Genomic DNA, 27450 nt, shown 5'->3' with positions numbered 1-27450 from the left:
ACGCACACACACACACGCACACACACACGCACCACACACACACACACCACACACCACACCACACACACACGCACCACACACACACACAAACCACACACACACACACACGCACCACACACACACAAACCACACACACACACGCACCACACACACAAACCACACACACACACACACACGCACGCACCACACACACACACACACCACACACGCACACACGCACACACCACACACGCACACACACACACGCACACACACACGCACCACACACACACACACCACACACCACACACACTGCACACACGTGCAAACCCACGTGAGAGGCTGGCTTTCCAGCCAATAGGCTCGTCCCGAAGGTGTGCAAAGCCCACAGCCCTCGCTTGGATGTGGCGCCACGGCGCGGGGACGTGGCCCAGCAGGGTGGCCTGTCTCTGGTGGTGGCTGGTGTCATGGCGGGACACCTCGTGCTCCCAACAGCCCCCCGGGGCTGGTGGAGAGGGGCCTGCTCCGCCGTGCCCGGGCCGTGCCGCTCAGGGTCAGGGCCAGACTGCACGGCGCTCCTGCCCGCGATGTTCGGTGGGTTCAGAGGAAGTACGGTGAGGACCCAGCCTGTTAAATGAAAATCGTCAAGGACTGATGAAGTCAAACGGAATTGTTTAATTCAGAAGTGAGATGGTTTCAGATGATATGGAAAGAAATGGCCAGTCATGCATATTTGTAAAGAACAGAAAGAAAAATTTGAATTTAGCATAGAAGATCTACAGTATGCAGTGGATGAGGAGTGTCTTTATGGTGGGGGCACTGAGCATGGGGGTGGCCTCCTGAGTGGGTGGGCCTCACATGGGTACCGATTTTCAATTATGCTAAAACCCCCACAGACCAAGCCATGCCCGTGTGGTTTCACCTGCCCCCCTCCCCACCCCAGGGCTGGGATCGCGGCCCGCCGATGTGCCCAGCCTGCCCCTCCCAGCATGAGGACAGGTGGAACCCACGTCAAGAAATAATTCCTATAACCCTAGTTTTCAAAAAAAAAAAAAAATCTGAAATGGTTGTTGAATTTCTTCAAGGGCTTTTTCAGCATCTAGTGAGATAAATAGGTATTTTTCACCTTCTTCTGTTAATGTGGTGAATCATTTATCTTTGTGACATACGTGTCTTGGCTTCCTGTTTGAACGCTCTCTGCTGCTGGCCTTTGCAGGCAGAGGTCTGTCCAGCTCCTCGTCAGGAGACACAGTCGTTCACGGTCTGGCCCTTGTCTTGTCCTCTGAGCCCCAACACTGTGGCCACAGGAAAGAGCTGGTTCCCCCCAGACCTGCTGCACCTCTGGCTTTCACTCACATTCTCCCCATCTGGGCCCTTCTCTCTGCCCCGTCTTGGCCTTTATTCTAATAAAGCTCTGTGAGCTAAGGATCTCTCTGTAAGGGCCCTAGGCTCCCAGTTTGCCTTTGTAGTCATCACTTCCATCCCCAGCAGGTGCGTACTGCTGGGGCCCCTGAGAACCCAAGAGAAATCAAATGGCCCCCGCTCTCAAGGAAGTCACTCCCTATGGGGGAAGTCACTCCTTGGGGGGGTTCCATGTGTGATGAGGCCAGGAGCTGTGGGGATGGTGGTCCTCCAGGTATTCCCAAGACCCCTCTGGGCGCAGAGCCTCGGGTAGGCAGACAGTGGCAGAGACCGGGGAGAGAGGCGGCTGAGGGCCAGGGGGGAACTGGACAGAGCAGAGGGGACCAGTCAGGGGGGTGACCTGGGGCCTACTTACATGTACTTGGCTGTTAAGAATGTAACTCCAAAGAGGCACATTTTGGATTCTTTTCTATTAAAAGATTGCTCAATAATTACTCTTTCTGTGAACAGACATGTGTGCAGGGTCCAGCCGGAGTCCTCACAGGCTGTTCTGTAGATGGGAAGCATGATTAGCAGACCCACGAATTCTCTTTAAAGCTCATCATGGGAAGGTTTCGGTAAGAGAATCAGCTTTAATGAGAACCGTGAGTGGTCATTATGAAGTTAAATATTGTATAGCCAGATTTCACCAGGACATTTCCACCCAGAAAGCTAACCTCCTGAGCACTTCCTGGTGCCCCCACCTCCAAGGAAAGCACCGGATTTATGAAAAAGATGAGGGAGGGTGAGTGGATGCAGGAAGTGTTTTGCGGGGGCCATCAGTCCCCCGTGGAGGGGATTCTAGGTTGTGAAGGAGGTTCAGGACTATTTTCCAAAAGGAGTGCACGATCCCGTTGAGCAGGGAACGATGCTCCATTGGAAACACACAAGCAGGTTCATGTCCAGTAAGCTGCTGGTGGCCTGGGGACGGTGGAGCGGGCTTGGAGCTGGCAGGAAGGCGTCACGGAGGGCCGGGGCAGGTGCAGGTCCTGGGAGACGGTCAGGTCTGTGTGGGCGGGGGGCTGGCGGATGCTCCAGGCCGGGGAGTCAGTGCAGGAAACCCACTGGAGGAGCGAGCGGCCGGCGTTCGCTCAGGGGTGGGGCCGACCTTCCACCGCGCTGGCCCGGGTCAGAGGGCAGCCAGGCATCAGCCGCCGTGTGTAAGTGGCTCAGGCTGTGGCGCCTCGGAGTCGGGGGAGGCTCCCCCTTTACTGGAGGGGCCCGTGTGCTGCTGTCCCCGGGGGATTGCCGGCGTTGGCAGGGCGGATCTCCTTCCTCACCAGGCGGGGTCCCCGAGGGTATGTGTCCGCTCCTCCGCTTCTCTAAGCTAACGTTTCTTCCTCCGCCGCCGACAGACTCGACCTCACTGTTTCTTCGCTTCTCTGATCTGCTCACATCCCAGCCTGTAGATTCCCATATAAGATTCTACCCATACGAGGAACCTGGTCCAATCACCATTCAGGCTATCATTAGAGTTTTGCCCTGTCCTGAGGATAATCTGGCCTTAGTTCATGTGCCCACACAACGGGGCGTGAGTTCCTCTTTGCCTGAGACCCAAGAAAGGGCGGTACGGCTTTCTTTACAGCTGGCTCCTTGTGATCTCCAAGCAGCATTATCCATGATTCTCGGAGTCACGCTTCCTTTTATTGAAAGGCTCAATGCACACTCACCTCTGCCACCCACCCTCCACGCCCACTGCCTGCTGCAGGCCACGGGACTCCTACGGGCCTCCAGCCACAGCCTCTGCCATCGGGGCTCAGAATTGCAGTGGAGAAGGCCAGTGCAGTGGCCCCTGGGGATTGTGCCGCCTGTCCAGCAAAGCGAATGCCCCGTCCCAGACGGGGTGGGGGTGGGGTGGGCAGCGAGTTCTGATGCGTCCACACCCTGCGGCCGCGTGCAGCCATTTAAGACCGAGCCTGAGAGTCCTGCCATGGTTGACTGGAAGAGATCTTCACGAGGGATGGTCAGGCGAGCAGAGAGCATGATGCAATGATGTGTGTCATCGGCGCCCATTCTCGAGACGGGGACAAGCACAGTGCTGGTGGGAGCCTCCAGCAGCCTACCCTGAGCCGCCGCCGGGCTCTGCAGAAAATCAGCAGGGCCACACGGGACCGAGCGACACTCAACCCCACAAGCCAGGGCCACGCATAGAGTACCCGGTGAAGCCAAAGCAGAGGAAGTGGGTTTATCTGGTGCCCGTGCGGCGGCTGACAAGATAGACCCTAGCTGGAGCCGAAGAACGAGTCTAAGCAGAATGATTGAAACCCAGAATGGATTCAAATTAGAAATTCATGAAGAAAGACAACGGGAAAATCTCCAAACACTTGGAAATTAGGCAACATGCCTATAAATAACAAAGGACAAAGGCGACATCTCAAAGGAAATTTAAAAATACACAGAACTGAACATGAAGGCACCACATATCAAAGTATGCGGGACGCGATGGGACAGAGCAGGGAGGGACGTTCGCGGCACCAGGTGCTCGCATGGGAGAAGAGAACATTTCTCCCACCAATAATCTAAGTGTCTTTCTCAAGACGCTAAAAAGGAAGAACAAAATACATGGAAAGAAAGCAGCAGGAAGGAAATCACAAAGGTAAAGGCAGAAAGCCATGAAATGAAAAACAGAAAATCAATAGGATAAAAATCAATGAGATGGATAAACCCAGCAAGATGAAAAGAGAGAAGACAGAGATCAGCGCGGCAGGAATGGGATGGGGGCTGTCTCGCAGATCCCGCCACGGCTCCCGGCCGGCCCCGTGCTCTCCAGAGCAGGCACAGCCCACGGCTGCTTCCTCGGGGCGAGGAGAGCCCGGCCGGCTCCGTGCAAAGGGCCTGTGGTGCAGAGCATGCTCCAGTGTGGCAGAGGTCCAGGACTGCGAGCGAGCAGGGCCCAGGCCAGCTTATTTTAGGGGGAAGGAGGGCTGAAGAAAAGCAGTGCTCAAGGGGACAGATGGCATTTTCTAAGACCAAGCAGCTAGTGCGGGGTCCGAGTGGGGACCCTGGTGGTAAATGGGGACACGCCTGAATAGAAAGGGCCGGCTAGCTCTGCGTCCTTCGCACATCAGCTGTGACGGGGCTTTAGCAGCAGCTCCGGTATGTGCTTCTGGAGTGTTGCTCCGCTCGCCCCCTTTGACTTTGAAGAACAGATGTGGCCTCTTGCACTGCTGTGATTTTCGGTTGAAACGGAGCTCAGTGGTTTCCTTTTACCCGAGCCCTGGCCGTCCTTCCTCCCTCTGACTCAGCGTCCCCGCCATACGTGAGGCGGATGACACACGCCACCAGCCAGCACTCACAAAGGCTTCCTGGTTGCTTTGATGAAAGCCGAGATGGCACTTATGTTAATATAATCTTCTCCGTGAGATGAAAGACGGAGAGAGAAGGAAGCTTGGATGCAGGGTTTGCTGAACCCAAATGGCCAGCTTCCTCCCTGTCTGGGAGCGGGAGGAAACCCGACAAAGAACACGGGCAAGCCGAAAGTGGGTCGTCACCTGTTTCGGTGGCCAGCCCTCGTGTCCCCCCAGGCTGTCCTGCGGTGCCGTGCCCACCGGCGGAGCGCGTGTCTGGCTCTGGGTGCCCCGGGCCTCTGGACAGGAGGACGGCTTTACTTAGCTCTTCGCCTTCCGCTTCCCGGGGGCGCCTCTGAGCCTCAAGTCCCTCGTCTGACGTGGGGCAGAGCACGGCGGAAGGGCGGCTGGTACCAGGCCTGGCGGGTGGCACGTGAATGCTGGCTGTTTGGGCCGCCCGTGGCCCTTGAACCTGAGGCCGGGGCTCAGCTCTCCAGAGCTCCAGGGGTCAGGGCCGACCTCTGCCTTCTCTGTGTGAGCGAGGTCGGTGACTCCATTACTGGAGGAAGAGTTCTGTCCTGTGACGAGACTGGTCAGCCCACCTCCTGACTCAGGTGAACCTGCTCCACGGGGCAGGTGTGGAGGTCCAGCCTGGGGGGGGGGGGACGGTGGAGGGGACCGATGGCCTTCCTGGCCCCTGCCTCGGGCTCTCAGCTTCACAGCTTCTGCAGAGGGTCTTGGGGCCACAGCAGGAAGGGGCACGGGCCTATCTTGGGGGGGGCAGCGAATGGCTGGGTAGTAACCTGCAGCTGGTGGGAGGAAGCAGCCTGAATGGTGGAGGCAGACGTGGTCGGGGTGGGCGGGTCTGTGCGGCCGCAGCTGGTGCCTCGGGTCCAAGTTGACCGGTGTTGGTAGAGAGCTTGACATCCACCCTACAAGGAGGTGAACAGACTGAGCTGTCCCGGGGCTTCAAGCGGCATTTATCGTCATGCCAAGTTGTTGTGGAGGGTGGATTAGAAACGATCTTAGTTTTTTGATGCTGATAGTATTTTCCAAAGTTTTGTAGAATGAACACACGTTATTTATCGGAAAAAGATGAGCATTAAAAATAAAATCATTTCAAAGGCTCTCTTAAAAGCAATGATCTTTTTCAAAATATTTTTTTGGTCCGTGTGTAGCAAACCGTGCCACCTTAAACATTTGGGTCAGTGAGCACATATATACGCATGTGACGCCCGCGCAGACTCCTGACCGTATTCCCAGGCCCTGCTGGGCTCCTTCATTCCCCAGCCAGTCAGTGCGGGGCTCCAGTATTCTGGATTAGTTTATGTCCCTGACCTGTTAAATGAAAAAAAATACTTAGCAATATTGGCCAAATTGGGGCTGTTAGGTATGGCCATTCCTTTAACATGAATAGTAACTTCTCAACAAATTTAAGGCTATTTTTGTAGGAAATTTTGTTAAGTATATACCTTTAATGATCTGTAATCCTATATAAAGTAGATGAGGCAAATTAGTGAAATCTAGAGTTAGCCTATTCTCAAATATATATAAACAGTCATAACAAAGTAAGTATCCCTAAATCAAGTCATTTTGGAGTCTCTGATTTTTCAATAGTGATTGCAGACAGAATTTTACTTGAATTTAAAGTTGCCACACTGTAGGTTGATGACATTTGAGCTCTGATTGGGTGGGTGGTAGCACTTGCACGTGCTCAGGCTCACTGGTCCCCACTGGGGGTTTGGAAGAGGCGAAGTTCACAACCCGCCCTGGCCTTGGGTTCTCATAGGTTGTTGAGTGACGATTCACCACGTCATGGATGAGACTGGGGCAGAGGCTCGTCTATACTGATTTTACAACCCACGGCTTCAACCCTGATTTCACATGTGGCCCCCTCCACGATAGAATTTGAAACCATTCAAGTCACTAGGGGTCAGCTTCATGAACAACAAAATCCCAGCAGGGGTATCACTATGACTGCAAATCCAGATGTCTGTGCAACAATTGGATGTCTATGGATACTTTTAGTTAACCATGCTTAGCTTTCTTTTATGGAAGCGATACATGCTAATTACAGAAAAAAGTCGAAAATAGTGAAAAGCAAAAGAAGAAATTAAAATCAACTGTAATCCCAGACTTCCGTGATGACTTCTATTAAAATTTCCATGACTTTTTTCGTCCTTTATTTTCACTTATGCAAAATTGAGGTCAGGCTCAGTGATTCTCCAGATCGTTAAATATTATTGGAAGGCATGGTTTTTAATAGTTGCATGATATTCTACCCCATTAATTTTTATAACTTAAACATTGTCCTATTTTTGTTTTTTTAAAGATTTTTTATTTATTTATTTGACAGAGAGAGACACAGCAGGAGAGGGAACACAAGCAGGGGGAGTGGGAGAGGGAGAAGCAAACTTCCCGCCGAGTAGGGAGCCCTACACGGGGCTCGGTCCCAGGACCCTGGGACCATGACCCGAGCCGAAGGCAGACGCTTAATGACTGAGCCACCCAGGCGCCCCAACATTGTCCTATTTTTGCATATTTAGGCTGTTTCTATTTATCATTATAAAAATTGAGTGTTTGATCATTCATTCATTTAACAAATTGCACTGAGTTTATATTATGTGTTAGGCCCCATATAGGTAATGATGGCACATTTGGGAATAAAAAAAGGAGATGTGGTCTCTGCTGTCCTTCAACTTATGTTCTGGTGAAGAAGTCAGACTCACCAAATAAATAAACTAATCAAATAGAGACTTGATTAAACCACTAATCAAATAGTTTATGCCCAAAATAGCCAAAACCATCTTGATGAAGAGGAACAAAGTTAGAGGACTCACATTTTCTGATTTAAAGAACTATAATATGGGCCTAAGTATAGGCACTTAGATCAATGAAACAGAATTGAGAGACCAGAAGTAAGCCCATACATTTTTTGGTCAGTTGATTTTTGACAAAAGTGCCAAGGCCATTCGATGGAGAATTGTCTTCAGTAGATTGTGTGGGACAACTAGATGTTCACATGGGAAAGAATGAAGTTGGAGCCTTTCTCACATCATATAAAAAATGAACTCCAAATGGATGAAAGCCCTAATTGTGAGAGCTAAAACCATAAAACTCATGGAAAACACACAAGGGTAAGTATTTGTGACCTTGGATTAGGCAATGGTTTCTTAAATTATGACCCCAAAGGCACGGGCAACAACAACAAAAATAGATAAATTGAACTTATCAAGATGAAAAACGTTTGTGCTTCAAAGGACACCACCAACAAAGTAAAAAGACAACCAAAGAATGGGAGAAAATATTTGCAGTCGTGTGTCTGATGAGGGACTGGCATCCAGAATATATGAAGAATTATTTCACCTCAGCAATAAAAATAAAAATAACCTTATTAAAAAATAAGCAAAGGATTTGAATAGACATCTTTCTGAAAAAGACATACAGATGGCTCATAAACATGTGAGAAGATGCTCAGCGTCATCAGGGAATTGCAAATCGAAACCACCATGAAGTCCCACCTCACACCCACTAGGTCAGCTAAAATAAAAACGATGGGCGATGACAAGGCTGTGGGAAACTGGGACTCCTCCACCAGTGACAGGGACGTAGAACACTGCCGCTGCTCCTGAAAAGGCTAAACAGAGTTGCCACGTGACCCCCGATTCCGCTCACGGGGGAATGCCCAAGAGAACTGAGGATACATGTTCACAGGGAGACTCCTTCGTGGATGCTCACAGCAGCGTTGCTCGTAATGCCCTGATGTGGAAACAACCAGGTGTCCACCAGCTGTGAACGGAGAAGCAGAATGTGGTCTGTCCATACAATGGATTAGTATTCAGCTATAAAAAGAAGTGAAACGCTGACACCCGCTCTAGCATGGATGGACCCTGAAAAGCTGTGACGGGTGAGGAAGCCAGACACAAAAAGACACGCACATACCGCCTGATTCCTCTTATAACGTCCACAACCACCAACTCTGCAGAGACAGGAAGTGGATTAGGGGTTGCCAGGAGTTGGGCGTGGGGAGCAACTCCTGAGGGGTCCCTATCCAGGCTTCTTTTTAGGGTGATAATGATGTTCTGGAATTAAATAGTTGTGGTGGTTGGACCGTGCTGTGAATATCCTGAAAATGAGGGGGTTGAACACTTCAAAACGATGAATTCTGATGGCATGTGAATTATATTTCAATAAAACATAATCACAAAAAATGCAGCCATGCTAAATAAAATGAGCCAGAGGTAAGTGACTTCGTGGAGGATCTGAGGCCCGAATGTAAGCGGCAGTTGTCTGGAAGAGGAGGGAGGAAGGTGCTCTGGATAACAGGGGCAGTGAGAAGGGTCTTGGGAGGGCAGAGGGGCAGCCCCTGTTCTGACTGCACCCCTCATCGTTGCCCTGCATTAGACGAAAGAGATGGGGCATTGAACTGTCAGCAAAATCTCATTTCTGAAGCAGTCAAGTTTACTGTAAAAATTATGATATTCAGATAAATAACAAAATGAAAATAAATCACCCATAATGGCATCCTGCAGAGTTGGCAAAGACAGAGGGGAAACGTGAGCTGATGTGCGCGTTGGTGCAAGTTTTATGAAAAGCCAATTGGAAATGCTTATCGCAGGAATGTGCTGTGGATGAAGAGTCAATGCTCAGAGTATGGAGTCCAGTGCTTGTGTTGATGATCCGTGGCGTAATGCTGCTTGTTTAAAACCCATGCCGTCTTGGGTATATCTCACAGTCATCCCATTCTACAGATGGAGAAACAGGGACTCAGAAATGTCCAAGGATTCGCTGAGGCTCACACAGGTGGTCAGCCATGAAGTGGCTCTGTAACCTAGGGCTGTGTGCGTCCAAAGTCCGCTCTTGCCAGACTAGCCAGCAAAATGCACAAATACATGCACGTTCTTCAGGACTTTGTCATTTGCCAGACCAGCAACTGTTGTCTCATGCTTTTCATTGAACAGAAGACAGGTGTGAAATTGGAAGCCAGGGGTCTTTCTTGTCCATGTGTATACCCCATGCTTGGCACATAAAAGCCCTGGATAAGTGTTGAATTGTGGAATTATGGTATACTTGTCTTCAAAGCCACAGGCCAGTTAACACGCAGATTTAAAGATTACGTAGTTAACTCACAGAATATATATTCATCTTAAAATGATAAAGAATCGTTGGGAAACTCTAAGCATGTGATTTAATTGGGAAGATGTCAACTTACTGATCTTTTAGGGAATACACTGTAGTCCCAAGTGAGGGTGACCTGCAGTCGTTTGCAGGTTGCTACTCTAGGTGGGGAAAATAGGCACCTAGGTAAACTGAGAGCAAATGTTGAATTTTATAGCAGTAGTGTTACAGTCTACGTTTTTTTCCCTGAAAAAAATTTTTTTAACTTTTTTTGAGATAATTACAGACCTACTTATTGCAGATATAATGTACTTTTGCTTCTCTCTTCCTTTGCTGAGATCAACATCCCCCATTTTTCTGTCACTGCTAATGACCTGCAGATGCACACCCTTGATCAGTCACTTGGACTAGTTCACTAGGGGGAAAGGCCCACAGAACAGTCAGATGTCTGAATTCCAGAGATGCAGAGAATGTTCAGATACATTACGTATCACAAACCAGCACAAATTGGTGCTAGTAAGTGAAATAAAAATTAATAGAAAGCTATGGTTCACGAGATTCCTGCATGATCGAGTAAGTATTATAAGCCCTCTATTTCTGGTCACTGGAGGATGCGCAGAGCAACTCTAACTTGGTTAGCCCATGGTGAGTGCATTCAACAAACATTTATTTGTACCCATTGTGTGTGAGGCATTAGGAAAGTGGACAGGGGTGAAGACACGGCCCGGCAGCGTCCTCCGGATGACATTATGTGAGTGGTGCTGGAGCCTGCAGTAGATTTGCGGATGATGGCACGGGCGTTAACTCCACAGTTTGGAGGCGAGCTGGGGTCTTAGGGAATTGACCAGAAGGGAGGGATGACAGGTCTAACTTTTCTCGGTCTTGAGTCCCAACATTGTCTCCACTGAGCACCGTGAGTTGCCAAACGGTGAGGAGGCACCGCGGTCCCGGGCGCGGGTTCTGTGCACGCACAACACAGTGCGCTCACGGGCTCAGGAACGCTGCTGCTCGAGGCGGGGAGGGGCCTTTTCTCGGGTCTGATCTTCGGTGGGAATCATTAGGGATGGGCAGGGTTCGAGAAGGGGAGCAGAGGAGGGGATGGGAGAGGAGACGAGTTTGCAGGCAGGGGAAATCGCATATGTGGACACAGGCCGTGGGACCCATGAAAAGCTTGGTGTGGCCGGAGCGTGGGTGGGGACGCAGCATGTGAAGCCCAAACGGCAGGGGAACAGCAGACCGACCCTTTCTTCACATCGATTCACCTGCTCTCCCCACTAGAACGGATCCTCGGTCAGTGCACAAGCTCCCTGACCCTGTCCGCTGGCGTCCGGCTGGTACCTGGATGAGCGTCAGCCACAGGTGGGGGCTCGGTCCACGTGACGTGGTCGGAGTGAGCCAGCTGCGGAGAGAGCTGTGGTGTGCAGTGGTGGCTCTTCTGTCCTCATTGCTGTGTCACCACCACCTCACGTGACTATATTGCTCTTGGCTTCTTCATCACGCCGCGGATGGATACTGGGTTGTGTCTCCAGTGTTGGGGTTTCACGGGCAGCGCTATGTGAGTGTGCTTGCACATTTGTTTGGAGGGCAGATGGACTCACCGCTCTCGGAGTGGAGGTGCTGGGTCACAGGGGAGGCACACATTCGGCTTTGGGAGGAGAGGCCACACGGTTCCCCAAGAGTTTGCCCCCATCTTCCCTTGGGCCAGCACGTGCACTCACCCTGCCGCTGATGACAGGAGTTGCCTTTCCTCTGTGTATCTGTCACTCGAAACTACCTTAAAACATAACACACAGGGGCGCCTGGGTGGCTCAGTTGGTTAAGCGACTGCCTTCGGCTCAGGTCATGATCCTGGAGTCCCGGGATCGAGTCCCACATCGGGCTCCCTGCTCGGCAGGGAGTCTGCTTCTCCCTCTGACCCTCCTCCCTCTCATGCTCTCTGTCTCTCATTCTCTCTCTCGCAAATAAATAAAATCTTAAAAAAAAAAAAAAAAAAAAAAAAGATTAAAACATAACACACAACTTGAACCACTAGTGTTTCTGTAATACCAGCTCTGAGGTCTGCAGCTAGTCAGTGTCCTCGCCCAAAGGAGACAAGAGGCTCCGGTCCTTCTGTTCCCCACCATCACCACCCTCCCTCCTCCAGGCACGGCCCACCCGCCAGACCAACATGGTGCTTTAGATTCAGATAATTGTCATATTAATGTCACACGTCACATGTCACAACCCAAGACTTAGCGTAGACTTAACCATTTCATTGGTAATTACACGTAGCTTCTTGCTTCCCATTTCTTTGTCTTGGCTTCATTTTAATTCCTGCTTGAACACAACCTCAAGGAATTCCTTCAGAGAGAGTTCCTGCGTGGTACACCATCTGAATCTGAGCATATCTGAGTATTCTCTACTCTTCCTTCCCTCCTACTGTATAGTTAGGTGGGCATTGAAGTCTCACTCAGGAAATTATTCTCCCTCAAAATTTGGAAGCTATGACTCTATTGTCTTTTTAAAGATGCCTCTAATAGTCGCTGAGGGTGGAAATCACCGGGGTTAATGATTCATAAAGTCTCCTAAGGTTCTCCAGCCGGGAAGGTTTGGCGGCTCAGGAGCAGTTCCCATTAACTGTCAGTTCTCAGAAGCTGCGCTGGACCTTGCCGCTCCTGGATGGTAGATGGTCCAGGCAGTTCCTGCCAGAACCCTGGGACTGTGACTCGTTGGCCTGGCTGGGATCCCACACCCATCCCTGACTATAGTTGAGGCTGGGGGATGGAGTTCAGTGAGGCCCATCTGAGAGGCGTGGCTGGTTTCATTGAGCACCTCCCTTTCCCTGGCACATCCGAGCGAGGTGACGCCCCAGAGGCCCAGGAGGGAGGTCCCAGGTCCCTGTAGTTAGAGTCTCCAGATGTCCGTGGGGGACGCTTTGTGACCAATCCTGCATCATCGCATCGAGGTCCCATGTTTATAAGCATGGTCTTTTTTTGTTTTGGTAGAAAGTGCTTACAATTTTTCATCATTTTGTGATTGTACAAGTGATGGATGTATATGTTCTTGTCATAAAAATGTTAAGCAACGCAGCAGCATCAGAGGTAGGGCCTCCTTCCCACGGCTCCTCGTGGAGCACCGGCTCCCTCTTCGTCTCTGCTCTCCTGTCTCCAGAGGTGGACCCAGTGGACCAAGCCCCTCCCCTTGAATCTGGGCTGACCCCGTGACTTACTTTAACCAGTACAATGTGGAGGAAGTGACAGTGTCTCCTGGAGACTCTGAGCTTCAATCATTTAAAAATGGCCGCATTTGGAATCATAGTTTGGATGTGCCCTAAGTGTTTAGCCAAGCATTTATGGATGAACATTCGAGAAGGGGGTTCACATTGTAGCTATGCAGGCAGTGATGCAATGAATGTTTTGTACGTACAATTTCACGCACTCACACATGAATAAATGTCTACAAATGATGCTGCTGGGTCAAAGACAAGTGCGTTTTCCATTTCCATAGATACTCCCAAAGAGTCTTCCAAAAAGTTTTCACCAAATTATAGGAACATAAGGGAGGGCCCTTTTTCCTGCTTCCTCATGCAGTTTGACCATTCAGCTGGGTGAAAAATGATCTCTCTGTTTGGGTTTAATTGCTCTGATCTCTTGCCCATTGTTTTCTCTTGAGTTGATGGGCTTACTTAATGACTCACAGAAACTCTTGGAGTGGCCTGGTCATTAATTTTTTCCCTGTTAAATTGATTGCCTTTTTCTTAATCTTTCACTTGTCTTTTTATGGTATTTACATCACTTGTCTTTGCTAACAAAAATTATTAATTTTCATGAGTTACCTTATGGCCTTTGAGTTTTAGGCCTTGGTAGAGAAATAGTATTTTATATTTTCTTATAATGTTTTTGTACGTTTGTTCCTCAGCCTTCACTCTTTAATCCTTTTGGGATTTATTTTTGGGGATGGGGTAAGGTGAGCATGTCATAGAGGCCGTGCCAATCCTATGCTGCGGTGGGCACAGCACACGCCTCACCCGGCCTCCCTCAGCCGTGTGGTCTGGATGTGCGGCCCGTCACATACTCATGTTCTTCAGAATCTTCCTGTATCATTAAACTTTGGAATTAATTTTTCAAGCTCTAGGAAAAAATCCTGTTGAGACTTCAGGTGGCATCACAGTAAAATCATAGATTGATTTGGGGGAAAATTGACATTTGTTTAGTATTAAATCTTGCAGTCCAGAAATCATGACACATCTTTCCACAGATGCAGGTTTTCTTTAATTTATTTATCCTTCATTAAAAATTTTTTTCAATTTGATCTTGCACGTTTCTTAAGCTTAATTCATGTTGTGTTTCCTACAATCGGAAACGAGATAATGACCCCCTTCAATCCCTGGTTTCTTTTGCTGGCCTTTGCCTGGTCGAGAATCTGCTCTGTCTTGTCAGCCTTGTCTTTGTCACCCCATGTAATGCACCTTATTTTTAACCAGGGTGAAAGCTTTGACTTTTAATTGGCGGGTTTGATCGATTCACGATTATTATGATTACTGAGATGTTTGGACCCGTTCCTGTTGTTTTGATTTCTATTTTTCCCATGTCTTTTATTTGTGCATTTCCGGCTTTCCCCCTTCTTTCTGTCGGCTGGACTGTCTTTATTTGTTTCCTCCTCCTGTTCTCTAGCAGTTTGAAGGTCAGTCATCCTATTCTTATTGCTTACGTGTTTTACAGCCTTTTTACAGGTATGTGATTGAACATTGTCTTTGCTGCTGCAGTTAATCACTTCTGTGCTGCCTCCAAAAACGCAGCGTGTCCCCCCAGCTCGTGCTTCCCCAGCTCCAACCTCTTCTTTCGGTCTGCCCCGACCAGCCGCGTTGGGGTCTTCTGAGATGTAGCTCTCTGTCACTGTAAAAAAAAATATTTAAACTTATGCGTCAGAAAGTATGAAGCACCAGGCGTACCGGTGACTTTTGTTGATTTGTTCCTTATTATTTTTCTCCTAGCCCACATCCTCCTGTTTTTTGTATTCATTGTTCTTCTGGAATAATTCTTTCAGGCAGTGTCTGTGGGTGGTTAGCTTTCTGAGTCCTCGCTTTGTCCTCCCACCTGAATGCCAGTTTGGGTGGATCTAAGATTCTTGGCTCGATATGCTCTTCTTCAGACTTCCAACAGTGGTGTTTGTCTTCTCGTACTGAGTGTGCAAGAGAACTTGCTCTGTGAGTAACCCGTGTCCCTTCCCTCACGGAACGTTTGCAGGATGTTTCTCTCTGGATCCTTTTGTCCTGAAACAGAGCTGCTATGTTTCCATAAGTGGGTCTTTTTATATTTCTTCTGCCTGCCTTAAAAATATAGACACTCCTGTTTCGTCCAACACTCAACATTTTATTCTCTTTGTTCTTGAATATTTCTTCTCCTCTGTTTCTTTCTTTCTTTTTTTTGGAATTCGTATGAGGCAGGTGCAGGAACTTTTGGATCCAAACCCCAAGACTTTACAGTTTCTTTTGTATGTTGGTCTTCTAGCCCCGCTGGCATGTTTTCTGGGTCCCATTGTCCAGTTTCCATAGTTCTTTGTACATCTCTTGGGCCTATTGATTGAATTTTCTGTGTACATCCTAAATCAATAGACTTTCTCTCTGCTGGTGAAAGCCAGATAGACGTGCAAAGGAAAAAATCAAAATGTCATACCTAATGGTAACCAAAATAAAAATAAAATGCCTTGGAATACATTGGAGAAGAAAAGCATGGGACATATGTCATAAAGCCACAGAGTCTTACTAAAGACAATAAATATCTAAAATAGAGACAATACTCATGATTAGGGATAAAAAATTTAATAGCAAATATAAGTTCTTCGCAAGGTAAGAGGAAATCGCCATTAGAATCCAGTTTTTGAGGGGTGGAGGAACTTCACAACATGATTTTAAAGTTCTTAAGAGGAAATACACACAAGAGACGTGGAATTGACTCAGGAGGTGTAATAAGATCAAGCTCAGGTAAAGGTCTATACAGAAAACAGAATTTAATATACCATGATGTTGGCGTGTCACTGCAGGAAGACGTGGATCAGTGGCAGGGACTTAAATAAGAATCCATCTGGAGGCTGACTTTGTTAACTCATGCCATGTCCTGTACAAGCAGATGAACTCCAAATAGGTTAAAAAGCCAAATAAAAAACATTAAACAAAACAGGTAAAGAAGTGGGGCACCTGGGTGACTTAGTTGGTTAAGTGTCTTGATTTTGGCTCAGGGCAGGATCTCAGGGTTGTGAGATTGAGCCCCACATCAGGCTCTGCACTCAGTGGGGAGTCTGCTTGAGTATTCTCTCTCTCCCTCTGCCCCCTTCCCCCACTCGTGCCCGTGCATGCCTCCCCTCAAATAAATAAATTTAAAAAAACATGTAAAGAAGTTAATGCATAAGTAAGTAATGAAATATTGTTAAATACAATTTAGGAGAATATCGTGACCTTCTTGAGCAACACAACACCCCCCAGAGCCATACAGAACGTGATAGACATGTGATTACAGGAATTACTACAATGTTCCTGCAGTAACAACTTGCATCAGGTAAAATGTAGAAACCATCAAAAGAAAAAGGATTGAATAGGAGATTATCATCCCATTAATCTACAATAAAAAGATAAGGAATATAATAGGAATCCGGGCCAAAGGTAACAACAGTTAGCTAACAGAAAAAGGAGTGAAAATGGCGAATACACATGCGAGAAAAATCACATATCTTTATAGATATCAGGGAAATGCAAATTAAAAAGAAAAAGAAATACTTTCGCCCATGAGAGTCAAAGATTCAGAAATGAGTGCCCTATAGTGTTATAAAAGATAGAAATTAGCTTAGACATTGATGGTAAGAGGGCAAATGGCTGCAGACCTTGGGGTGTGATTCAAGTCTGTGACGTTAGAAGTGGCCCTCACCTAGCACTCAAGGGTGGCGGTGGTGGTATTCCTATGACTCCCTGGAGCTCGTCGTGGTCTTCGTGTAACTCTGGGACAGCGGTGGTGGCTGTATTCACACAACTCTCTCAGCAGTGGGGGTAATGACACGGCTCGTGGGGGTGGTAGTACCTACATAACTCTGAGAAGTCAGTTTACACACCACTGCAGAGGTCGTGGTGGTAGTTATGTAAGTGTGCCGGTCACGGAGATCACGGAATTCCATACTGGTGGTGGTGGTACATATGAAACTGTGATGGTGTTGGTGGTGTTCACGTAATTCTATGACATTGTGGTGTCTGCATGACTGTGGCGGTGGTGGAGGTATGCACATTTGCCATGGTGTTGACATAATCCTGTAGTGGGGTGGCAGTATCCACATAACTCTGCAACTTTGGTGGTGGTGGTGTTCATGTAATTCTCCTACCGTGTGGTGGTATCCACATAACTGTGTAATTTGTCATGGTAGTCACATAAGCCTGCTGTGGTGGTCATGATGTTCCATACCCGCGATTGTGTGGTGGGGATGTCACTGTGGTGTTGGTCATGGTGTCTCCATAACTCTTCAGTGTTGGTCATGGTAGTCACAAAACTCTATGGTCAGGTTGGTTATGGTGTCTCCATAACCCTGTGGTGTTGGTCATGGTAATCACACAACTCTATGGCTGTGTTGGTTGTGATGTCTCCATAACCCCATTTTGTTGGTCATGGTAGTCATGTAACCCTATGGTCATGTTGGTCATGGTGTCCCCATAACAGCATTTTGTTGGTCATAGTAGTCACATAACTCTATGGTTAGTTTGGTGGTAGTATTCCCATAATTGCATCATTGGCTATCTATTCACATAGCTCTATGAGTTGGTCATGGATCCACATAGCCCTGTCATGGTGCTGGTGTTTGTGTACATCATCTTCAACTGTGGTGGTTGTATTTCTGTGACTCTATGATGTTGTTGCTGGTGTTGTTCTGGTGACTCTGTGAGGTTGGTCATGGTATTCACATACCACGAGGATGATGGTGGAGGTGGTAGTCAAATAACAATGTGATGGTGGTCTTGTATTCCCACGACCTTGCGATGTTGGTAGAGGTTGTGTTCACATGGTCTGTGAAGCTCATCATGGTGTTCCTACCACCCTGCAGCATTTGTCATGGCATTGGCGAGACTGAGCGAAACTGATGGTGCTAGTCATGTATCTTGTGACTGTGCTGATGGTATGATTCAGACAACCCTGTGACGTAGTCATGGTGTCTACACAACTCTGTGACGATGGTGGTGTTGGCATTAATGCATCCCTGCAAGGTGGTGGTATTCATGTAAATCTGTGACTTTGGTCAGGAGAGTCACATAACTCTCCTGGTTGGTGGTCATGGTATTCATAAGTCTCTGCAACAGTGGTGGTGGCAGTGATGATGGTTGTGGGGTTCATGTGTCTCTGGGATGGCCATGTGGTGGTATTCTCCTAGTTCTGCCAGGGTGGTTGTGGCATTCCGATAAGTCTACATGGCCGTAGCGGTGACCTTCACATAGCTCTGAGATGGTGTTGGACATGCTAATCCAATACCTCTGCAAAGTCATTCATGGTCTTCACAGGACTCAGAAATGGTGGTCATGGTGTTCACACAATTTTTCAGGGCTGGTGTGACCTTCACATAACCCCCTGTTGGTGGTCATGGTATCCACATAACTGTGAGGCTGTTGGTTGTAGTCACATAACTCTGATGTCGGTGACAGTATACACAGACCTCTTCAATTACTTTGATCGTCTTCCCATGAATCTGAGATGCTCTTGGTGGTGTGTTCAAATAACTGCAGTGGTGCTTGTGGGGATATTTGTGGTGTTGGGTAGTTGTTGACATAACTCTACAGTGGTGGTGGTGCTATATTTCCATAACTGCAGTGGTGGTGTGGGGATACGTTTATTGATGTGCAGCCAGGAGGGTTATCCATAAAACTCTGTGATGATCGTCATGGTATTCATGTAACTCTGCAGTGTTGGTGAATTTGGTATTCCCATAGCTCTGCAACGTTAGTCGTGGTAGTGCACAACTGTGAGACCAGATGTGGCATTCAGATAATTCTGTGATGACTTTGATCACTTCAATATCACTGCAGTGTTGCTGGTGGTATTCACATAGCTATGGTGGTGTTCACAGTATTCCCATTTCTCTGTGATGGAGAATAGTTGTGTTCACATAACCACAACTTTGGTTGTGGTATTCAACAGCTCTCTGATGGGTGGCGTAATATTCAGATATCTGCAGTGGTCCTTGTTATAGTCACACATCTGCAATGGTGGTCGTGGGGTATTCCCATAAGTTGGCAGTTGTGGATGTGAAATTGCATAACTGCGTGGTGGGGGTGATGTGTTCACAGAACTTTGAGGAGAAGTGGTGTTGTTGTTGACACCATTCTGCCACTTTGGTCATACTAATTACTTCACTTGTAACGCTGCTGGTGGCGGTATTCACATAGTTCTGGGATATTGTCGTGATGTCCCCATGCTGTGGCAATGATGGATGCGGCCATCCCATCACTCTGCAAGGTTGGCTGTGGTCTTCACATAGCCGAGTGACAGTGGTGGTGGGATTCGTACGCCCCTGCCATGGTGGTGATGACGTCCACACCACCATGACAGCAGCGGCACCCCCACCCCCGCACTGCTGTTCCTACTTCTCACAGGACTTGTGGCATCATTGTGGGTGATCAGTGGGATCGTTCATGGAACCTGTGATGGTGGATGCAGTATGTGTGTAACTGTGATGCTGGTGGCGCTAGGAGTTGAATAGCCCTGCGATGTTCGTCCTGGTAGACACGGAAGTCTGTGATGTTGGTCACTGTGATCATGGGACTCTGCGGTGTCAGTGGTCGTCTGATCTGTGTACCCCTGCGATGTGGTTCATCACGTCCACGTGGCCGTGGTGGTGGTGTTCCAGCCGCTGTCTGACGTGATGCTGGTGTCGCGTAGCTACACGAGGTGAGAGCGGTAGTCACGGTGTGTGGGTGTAGAGGCTTCCGTCCAGAGAACGTTAAAGTTTGGCTTAAAGTTACATAACAAGATACGACAGAGTCAGGCTCCAATTCAGGTTTTCTGAATAATTCAAATGCAGGCTCTTCTGTACTACAGCATGAGGCCTCTTCCTGCAAAGTCTAAATTTAAAGGCATTGGTATAAAACATCTGTCCTTTAAACTCCCAAGGGCTTTGGCACACAAATATTGTATCTCTACTGTTCTAGTTGTTTATCTACAGCTCTCGCTATGTCCGTGTATTTACATAGGCACACACACTTAGAGGTGTGAAACGGGTTAAAGATTTAGCTACAAATTTAGATGTGTAAATGGAAACTTCCGAAAGTTTGTGTTACATAATGCACAAGAGGGTTTTCTGGTAAACCAAAATAAAGCAACTATGAGGGTAATGGATATAAAGTTTGGTGAAACTAAATACATTGGTTAAATAATGAATATTTGGTCAAAATGTTGGTATTAGAGTGTTTTCATTCTTTCTTTAGAAATTATAAACCTCTAGACCCTTGTAAAGGAATAGAAATACGATGTTGGGATGTTGGGGTGGTTACATGCAAGTACATGTTTAAGCAATTATTGAATTATGCACTTAAGATTTCTGCACTTCATGGTACATGTTATACCTCAACAAAAGTTTTTAAAAATGTACTTCTGAATGAAATGCAAATACTCGTGGATCTCGGAAGAGTCAAGTCTGGTGCCACGTAGGCACTGAGGATACTTACTCATGGGTGTGAGTTACTGCTTTTACAGAAAGAGAACAAAGCCTCACAATGTACGTAAAGTTAAAATGTGATTTAAGAAACGTGTGTGGCTTCCAGGAACGCCCTTGAAGCAGTTAGGAATTGTCTCTTCATCTCTGTCCCCAGGGCTCATGATTTACGTTTTTTTCCCCTTGCAGTACTTGGGGTGCATTGAAGTTCTCCGCTCAATGAGGTCTCTTGACTTCAGCACAAGAACACAGATTACCAGGTAAGCCCTCTTGAACATGGACTCCTGTGATTTTACTTCGGAAAGGAATGATTGCAGAGTTAGCAGCCTAGAAATTTCCAGAGGGAAAGTCTTGAGCACTGGTGACGGTGACAGGGAGTCAGAACCTGGTGCATTCAGGGTTTCCACGTGTTCGTCCATGTCCATGATGCGCGTCTCTGACATAAGAACCTTGGGGACGCTCCCGCTTCCAAGTTCTCTTTATAATGAAGCTGCAGACACGTGTAGTGCTGGTTGTTTCTTTATACGCAAACTCTAATACCAAATTGGTATTTCAAAATGCACTGACCTGTGCGATTTCTTTCTAAAGAGAAAATGAAGGTGTCAGGAGAGACATGCACAGAGAATAAAATGCATGGATTGCAGGCAGAGATATTCATGGCTGTAGTAATTTAGGAAGCAACCAGTTGTTTAAGGGGGTCAGTGATGTTGAGCAGGTGTGTATGGTCTCCACCATCAACCAGATTCTAAACTCCTTGAGGGCCAGTTCTGTAGTTAAGCATAGTTTTTAATAAAGTCATAGCCTTGTAGGGCTTAAACCTTTAGAAAAACTCCCATTTCAGGTCACCTGGAAGAGGAGAACTGGAAAGCCAGGAGGGGTTCATGAAATAGCTCATTTCTGCGGGCCACGCGCTTTGCTTGCTTTCGCGTTTGTGGAATTATTTGGTCTAAATAGTGACCTCAGAAAATGCCTCATACTTGGGGCATTCACATCGGCCTGTTGTATATCTTTGGGTTAGCAAGCCAAAGTCTAATGATCGAACTTTAGAAAGCAATTATTTGTGGTAATGAGCTGCTAAATAATGTACACACTTTAATTGTGGTAAACACTGCAGTGCTACGTCTTCCTCGCTGAAGAAATCTGTGTTCAGAAGAAGCGCTGTTTCTCTTCTCTCTGAAGCGACCCCAGGCACACATGGTGGGAATGCACCAATGTTATAATCCGCGCTAAGGGAAGAATCCATCTCCACCGATTTGTACAAAATGGTTTATGGAAGTTGCCAAGGCAAAGGAACAGTATTCTGAACAGAGAGCATTCCAAAGGGAAGTGGGAAGGTTTATGCAGCCAGTTGTTTGTCCTGGGCATGAGGTGGCAGGTGCGGGGCGGTGTCGGTGGGCAGAGCGCTGGGCCCCCTGTCTGGGGGCACGGGGACTGCATGACTGTTTACCTTCTTGTGTGTGCTGGTGGTTTCGTTAAAGAGAATTGTCAGCCGTTTCTGCTGAATTCCCTTAATAGCTCCTGTCACTTCGGAGATGGTTTCATTTCACTTACATTCTCCTGATGTACCGATCGAATGTTTAATGCCTCCTGTGCACGGGCTGGCCCACGTGGGCTGTCCTGCTTTGCCGGGCCCCTGCTCCTAGGGAGACGGATACATAGGCAAATGACGGAGGGGCGCGGGGGGGCACACGCCTGGGGAGCAGTGGTGGGCAGGGGCGCGAACAATCCCGGTGCTCCCTTGATCAGGGTCCCGGTGCTCTCGGGGGCGGAAGTAGCGATAACATTGTAGAAGGAAGCCGTGGGACAGACAGTGGTGGATTAGGCGGTCTCGGTGTCCATCCCGTTCCATGCAGGCTCCAGCGAAGGTGGCCCACGTAACGGGCTGTGGGGGAGCGCCGTTCTCGGACTCAGGAAACTTGGTGTTGAGCTCTGGCTTTGTTAGGCTTTTTGAAAACTCTGTGCTTGTCTCTGCATGCTTTCTGCTTCTTGCCTTGTTTCTATCACGTGACCTGGTCCTTATTTTAGGTAATAGCTGGAGTCCGCTCGTAGGAAACAGTTTGACACACCAAGGTCGAAAGAAGCCTTTGGCTCGAGGAGAAGAAAGCCCAGCACTGCAGGGGGGCACGTGGTGGAGCTGCCGAGGCCGCTGTGGTCTCCCAGCGCTAACCAAGCCCGCCCTGCCCTTACTCCTTACACTAAAGTTTGCCGGGAAGTGGGATGTGGGTACATTCAATGTGATTAATGTGCAGTAAACAGGCTCTGGGAAAATGTGTTTCCAAAGGCTCCCCAGCCGTACCGTCCATAAAAACCTATGTGTATTTCTGTAAGCAGGTAACCAGCGCCTACTCCTCTGTTAGACGGTTTCACGCTGTAGATGTGTCTTTTGGAGGCCACCCACGTGTCCTTTCGTGGGGTCAGTTTAGTGTCGTGCTGTCCTTGGGTCTGACTTTAGGTTGACTGTCAGGCTTTCCATAGAGCCCCCTGTGGATTACCGATCGCTCACTAGCAGGTAACTCACAACCGCCCGGGAAGCTGGCAGCGACTATAACTGGTGGCAGTTAATCACCTTGCACCCCTAACACTTGGAGCAGAGCAGCTTAGGGGCTGCCCACCGCATGGAGGGACGTCCTGTGTGTGGGGCCCTGCTCTGCCGTTTTCCACCTGTGTAAGCTTGGCCCCAGCTTGCACACCTGTGAACAGGGTGCAAGGATGATGCCCACCTCAGTGGTGGTTGTGGGAAACCTGACGCCCATGGGGCGGGGCCGGCAAGGCTGCAGAGCCCCAGAGGGGCGTGAGGGAGGGTCTCCAGTTGGCGTCACCCGGGGCGATGGGCAGGGTGTTGGGGAGAGAGGCCTAAGCAGGGAGGACCGAGCTGGGTTTCCAAACGACGCACTGGTGGCCAACAGTGCCCCCCAGAGTGGTTGCCCGTCCGAGTGGACCACACCGTGCCCCTCCCTGAGACGTCCTCTCTCCGGACTGCTCTCCTCTGCGGCCGGGGGTGGGGGTGGGGGGCTGGACTGTGTTACGGAGGGACGAGCCACGTCAGACGGAGAGAACTTGGGGGAGAACGTGCGCTCTGCCGGTCGGGCCCGCCCTGTGCACGGTGATGGGAGGCTGTCCATGTGCCTTTGGTCACTGGACCAGCGAGTCTTTCCTTCTTCCCTCTGATTTCCTCGTCTGCTCATTTTTATGTTATTTATCATGTTAAATTGTATCTATTATTGGAAGTCATCTTAAGCCATTTTTAGGACATGGAGGGCTATAAATGCATACACAGTTAACCCCGGAGTACTCAGCGAGGTGGCCCTTCTCCAGCCATCAGTGCAAACATCTGACACGTGTTGTTGGCTCCAAATGACCCCAGCTGACCTCCTGCACTGCTTGGACTCGCCAGATGACGGTCACGTAGACAGGCGGACTCAGCCATGTGCGACTTTGCCACTCTTCCCCGTGAGCTCCCGTGGATGTTCGACACATTGTCCGGATCCTAAAATAAACTCATTCTTCCAAATTGTAGAGTCAGCAGTGTTTTCTAGTTTCATTATTTTGTTTCCCTTGTTTTAGGAGCTGCTGTAGCTTCCATGGGCCCCAAAGACCCTGGTTAGGCCCAGACCTTCTCCAGCACCACCACATGGATGTGACCCACTCCCCAGCGTGCCCCCTGGCGCGCACACCCAACGGTCTGCTCCAGAATCACCATGTCTGGAAGATTCTCCAGAAACATGCATAAAGCCCCTTTAGTGTGAAAATCAAAATCAAAACCTGGGTAAGGAAAACACCTCTCTTTTGGGAAGGTATTTCCCTTTCGTTCTCCTCCAGCATCCGAGTGGGGGCTCAGGAAGAGTGGGGGCTCAGGAAGTGTTCATGGCTGATGCGGTCTGTCGTGGTGCTGGAGTCCATTGCTGCCCGGCCACACGCTCCTCACATCGTCAGCGCCGGGTGGAGGGTAGTGAATGCGGGACTGGCCGTCAGCCTGCCGGTGGGAATACCATGACGTGGCCGTCTTTTCTGTCTGAGGTTTTCTCTCTGCTGGGCAGTCTCTTGGTGGCTGCAAGGGCTTGAATTTGAACAGAGTAGTGGGCTCGCCCCGGTGACGTGATGACCGGGGGCAGAAGCCCGGGGACGCGGCACTGTGATGGGGGCTCATGATAGCGGAGGATGCCGCCTGGCTTGCAGAGTGGTCTCTCGCTCGTCCTGTACATGGAGGGGCCCATCGGTAACCCCAAAGTCAAGCCAGATGCCCGCAGCCTGGCCTCGAGATTCTGTCCACCGTCTCTTCTCCAAGTCGACCTGGGAGGCCGGGCAACGCTGGCTTCTCCGGGCACGTCCGGCTCCAGCGTTCTCTACATGCCCTCAGAAAACCAAGTCCAGGGGAAAAACCAGCCCCCGCCTTCCGTCACCCGTGTGCATTTCCTGATTGGAGCAAGCATACTGTGCGGTGTGGGGCAGGGCTGCACCTGCTAACGGTCTATCGGGCTCTGAGCAGCGGCGGCCGGAGATGGACGCGGAGGAAGGCGCGGGGCTGCCGGCCGCTGGGGCAGCCGCCTGTGGTCCAGGGACTGACTCACCCCGCGGGGTAGGATGACGGAGACACCGGGGCCGTGGGCTCCGGACATCTGCTCAGGTCTGAGAATGGTGGTGTGATCCCCGCACGCCGCGCCGAGTGGGCGGGACTTGCTTCTGTTGCTTTCTCCCTTTGCAAACCCAGAGGGAGTAACTCGGAAGGTCCTGTATTTGAAAATCCACTCTACCCGAGGTGTTAAGACGGGTGCGTTTACACGTGGCGCGCGACACAGAAAGCGAGGCTGGCTTTTGCTCGGGCGCCTCGGGGCTGCCGCATCTTCCCAATTAGAAACACTCGATGATGGCACTCCCGGGCTCCTTTCTCACTACTCAACAAACACCTCTAATGTTGACTGGAGCTCAGCGAGCCAGAAGAGGAGCAAATCCGTAATGCTCTTCCGCGGGGCGGGCTGACTGTCAGAAATAGAAAGGCGACGGCGGGTGTGACAGTCTGCCCACCTGTCCCTACGTATTTGGGGAACGCAGAGCCACTCCCTTGTGACTTTAGCCTGACCGCTTCGTTCTAAATTGACTTGTTCCCAACACGTGCCACGGGCTGAGCCTCTGGCAGCCCTGTGCCCCGAGGGGCGAGGCCTGGTGGGGAGGGGCTAGTGGTTTCCCACTTTAGAAGTCTGTCTGACAACACCAGCTCTCCCTCGTGCAAGCTCACCGGGCTCTGGACAACAGCTGAGTCCTTCTCCGTCACCGTCAGGACAACTCCGTGCCCCTGTCTCCTGCGTCGGCATCTGCGTATGAGGATGTACGGGCACAGCTGCTCAGCGGGCCACACCCAGGAGAGGCCCGGAGTCACAAGAAACTCCGACAAGCGTTCAGCACATGCAGAAGTAGCACAGACACTCGGGAGAGCGTGCCCAGGGCCTGAGCAAGTCCGGGAAGGCTTCCTGGAGGAGGGAGCATTTAAGCCAGTAGATTCTTCCCCTAACTATGTGGCAGATCCAAAGGAAGCATAGGACGGAGGCCATTGCTTTCACAGGGCTGGGCTCTGAGGCCAGACCACAGGGGCATCTGGGACGTGGGTGGTCACCCCTGAACACCCCTCAGCTGGCCCCACACGGGGTTCTGTCCATCTGAATCTGCAGTGATTCCAGTGCATGCTGCAGGGTAGGAGCTGAGCCAGACGTGCAGGGAATACGGGGGCAGTCTGTACCCATCTGAGGTCCCGCCTAGAGCTGGCTGCTATTCGGACACCAGGAGGGCCCCGAGGCAAAGGGTCGTGGGGTCTACTTTCCTATAGGACTCATTTGTGTGTTCAGTCTGCATCCATAATGCTAACGGATTCACTCACTTGGTGAGCATTAAATGAGACATTACTTCTGGAAACATCTGGCCTAGGCCGTGCACAGTGAAGGTGCCCAAGATCGTTCCCTTGACCAGACCCGCATGTGCTCGTACCTTATTCTGTGCCCTGGGCGGACCCTGAGACACAGTGTAGGGAGTTATTTTGGAGGGCGTTCTAGGGAGGCCAGTAGGAGCAGGGGAAGGGGTCACTGACAGAGGCCCCATCACTGGCCAGCCTCCTTCTCCCATGGAGGGATGGGGACTCTGGCACATTTGCCCACCGACTGCCTCCTGCTAAGTTAAGTGAAATTGAGGATTGTCCTGGGCAAAGGACAAGGGCACCCTGGCCGGGCTGAGGATGCCTCAGGAGCCTCCATCAGAGCAGCCTTGCCAGAGTGGACCCCTGAGGCAGCAGGATGGGGTCACGGGCACCGCCCATGGACCCCAGAGTGGGCTCGGGGCATCAGGATGATGGCTCCTGGCCTGTCCATCTGAATCGGACTTTTCAGTTGTAACCCCTCTGAACAGCTGTGCTGGTCCTGATCCCTCCTAGCAGAACCCTACATACACCAGATGAGGCTCCTAACCCAGTGGGCAAGTCGGGGGACCCTTGGGCACCAGCCGAGCACCGCCTCCCACCCACTTGCTACCTCTCTGGGCTCGGGTTCCTCTCTCCAATTTTCTGTGCGGTATTAACACTGATAACATAATTATTGTAATTATAATTGATACAATGATTAGTCTGTAATATTATTTGCTGGTTGATATTATTAGTAATTACCAGTATCAATTCGATCCAGGGTATTTTTTCTAGCTGAAGAGAAAGACCGTAAGTTACTGAAAAGGGTGAAATATTTAGTAATGTGGCTTTATTTTCACTTGAGCCAATATTGTCTAGTATTTTGTTCTGTGTCCCTGCTTTGTCAACCGCTAATAATAATTGATAATAATACTAATCATGGCTCTCGTACTGAATACTGACTGCATGCCTGGCCTTGCGCTGAGTGCATCATTCATTCGTTCAACAAACGTGTCGATCACATGCCACGTCTGGCTGCTGTTTGGATATTGAGAACAAAGCACGGGGAAAGAGCTCGCCTTCACCACACGACTTTGCCGTTTTTGTCGATGAAAAGGTGAGCACGGT

At 49.5% G+C, this 27450-nt stretch overlaps 1 protein-coding gene across 3 annotated transcripts in view; it reads left to right on the top strand.

The window, feature by feature from the left end:
• Positions 1-27450, top strand: part of SHC3 (SHC adaptor protein 3) — a 104463-nt gene that overhangs the window by 10834 nt on the left and 66179 nt on the right. For all 3 annotated transcript variants that reach the window (XM_032427646.1, XM_032427645.1, XM_032427647.1), the window contains exon 2: positions 20631-20701. In XM_032427646.1, coding sequence (XP_032283537.1) covers positions 20631-20701 — 71 coding nt within the window. The remainder of the gene's footprint in view (positions 1-20630; positions 20702-27450) is intronic.

The sequence above is a fragment of the Phoca vitulina genome, unplaced genomic scaffold, assembly GCF_004348235.1.
Source record: "Phoca vitulina isolate PV1807 unplaced genomic scaffold, GSC_HSeal_1.0 scaffold37, whole genome shotgun sequence".
NCBI lineage: Eukaryota > Metazoa > Chordata > Mammalia > Carnivora > Phocidae > Phoca > Phoca vitulina.
Note: the sequence above shows the minus strand (reverse complement) of the source record. Positions and strands in the feature narration are given on the sequence as shown.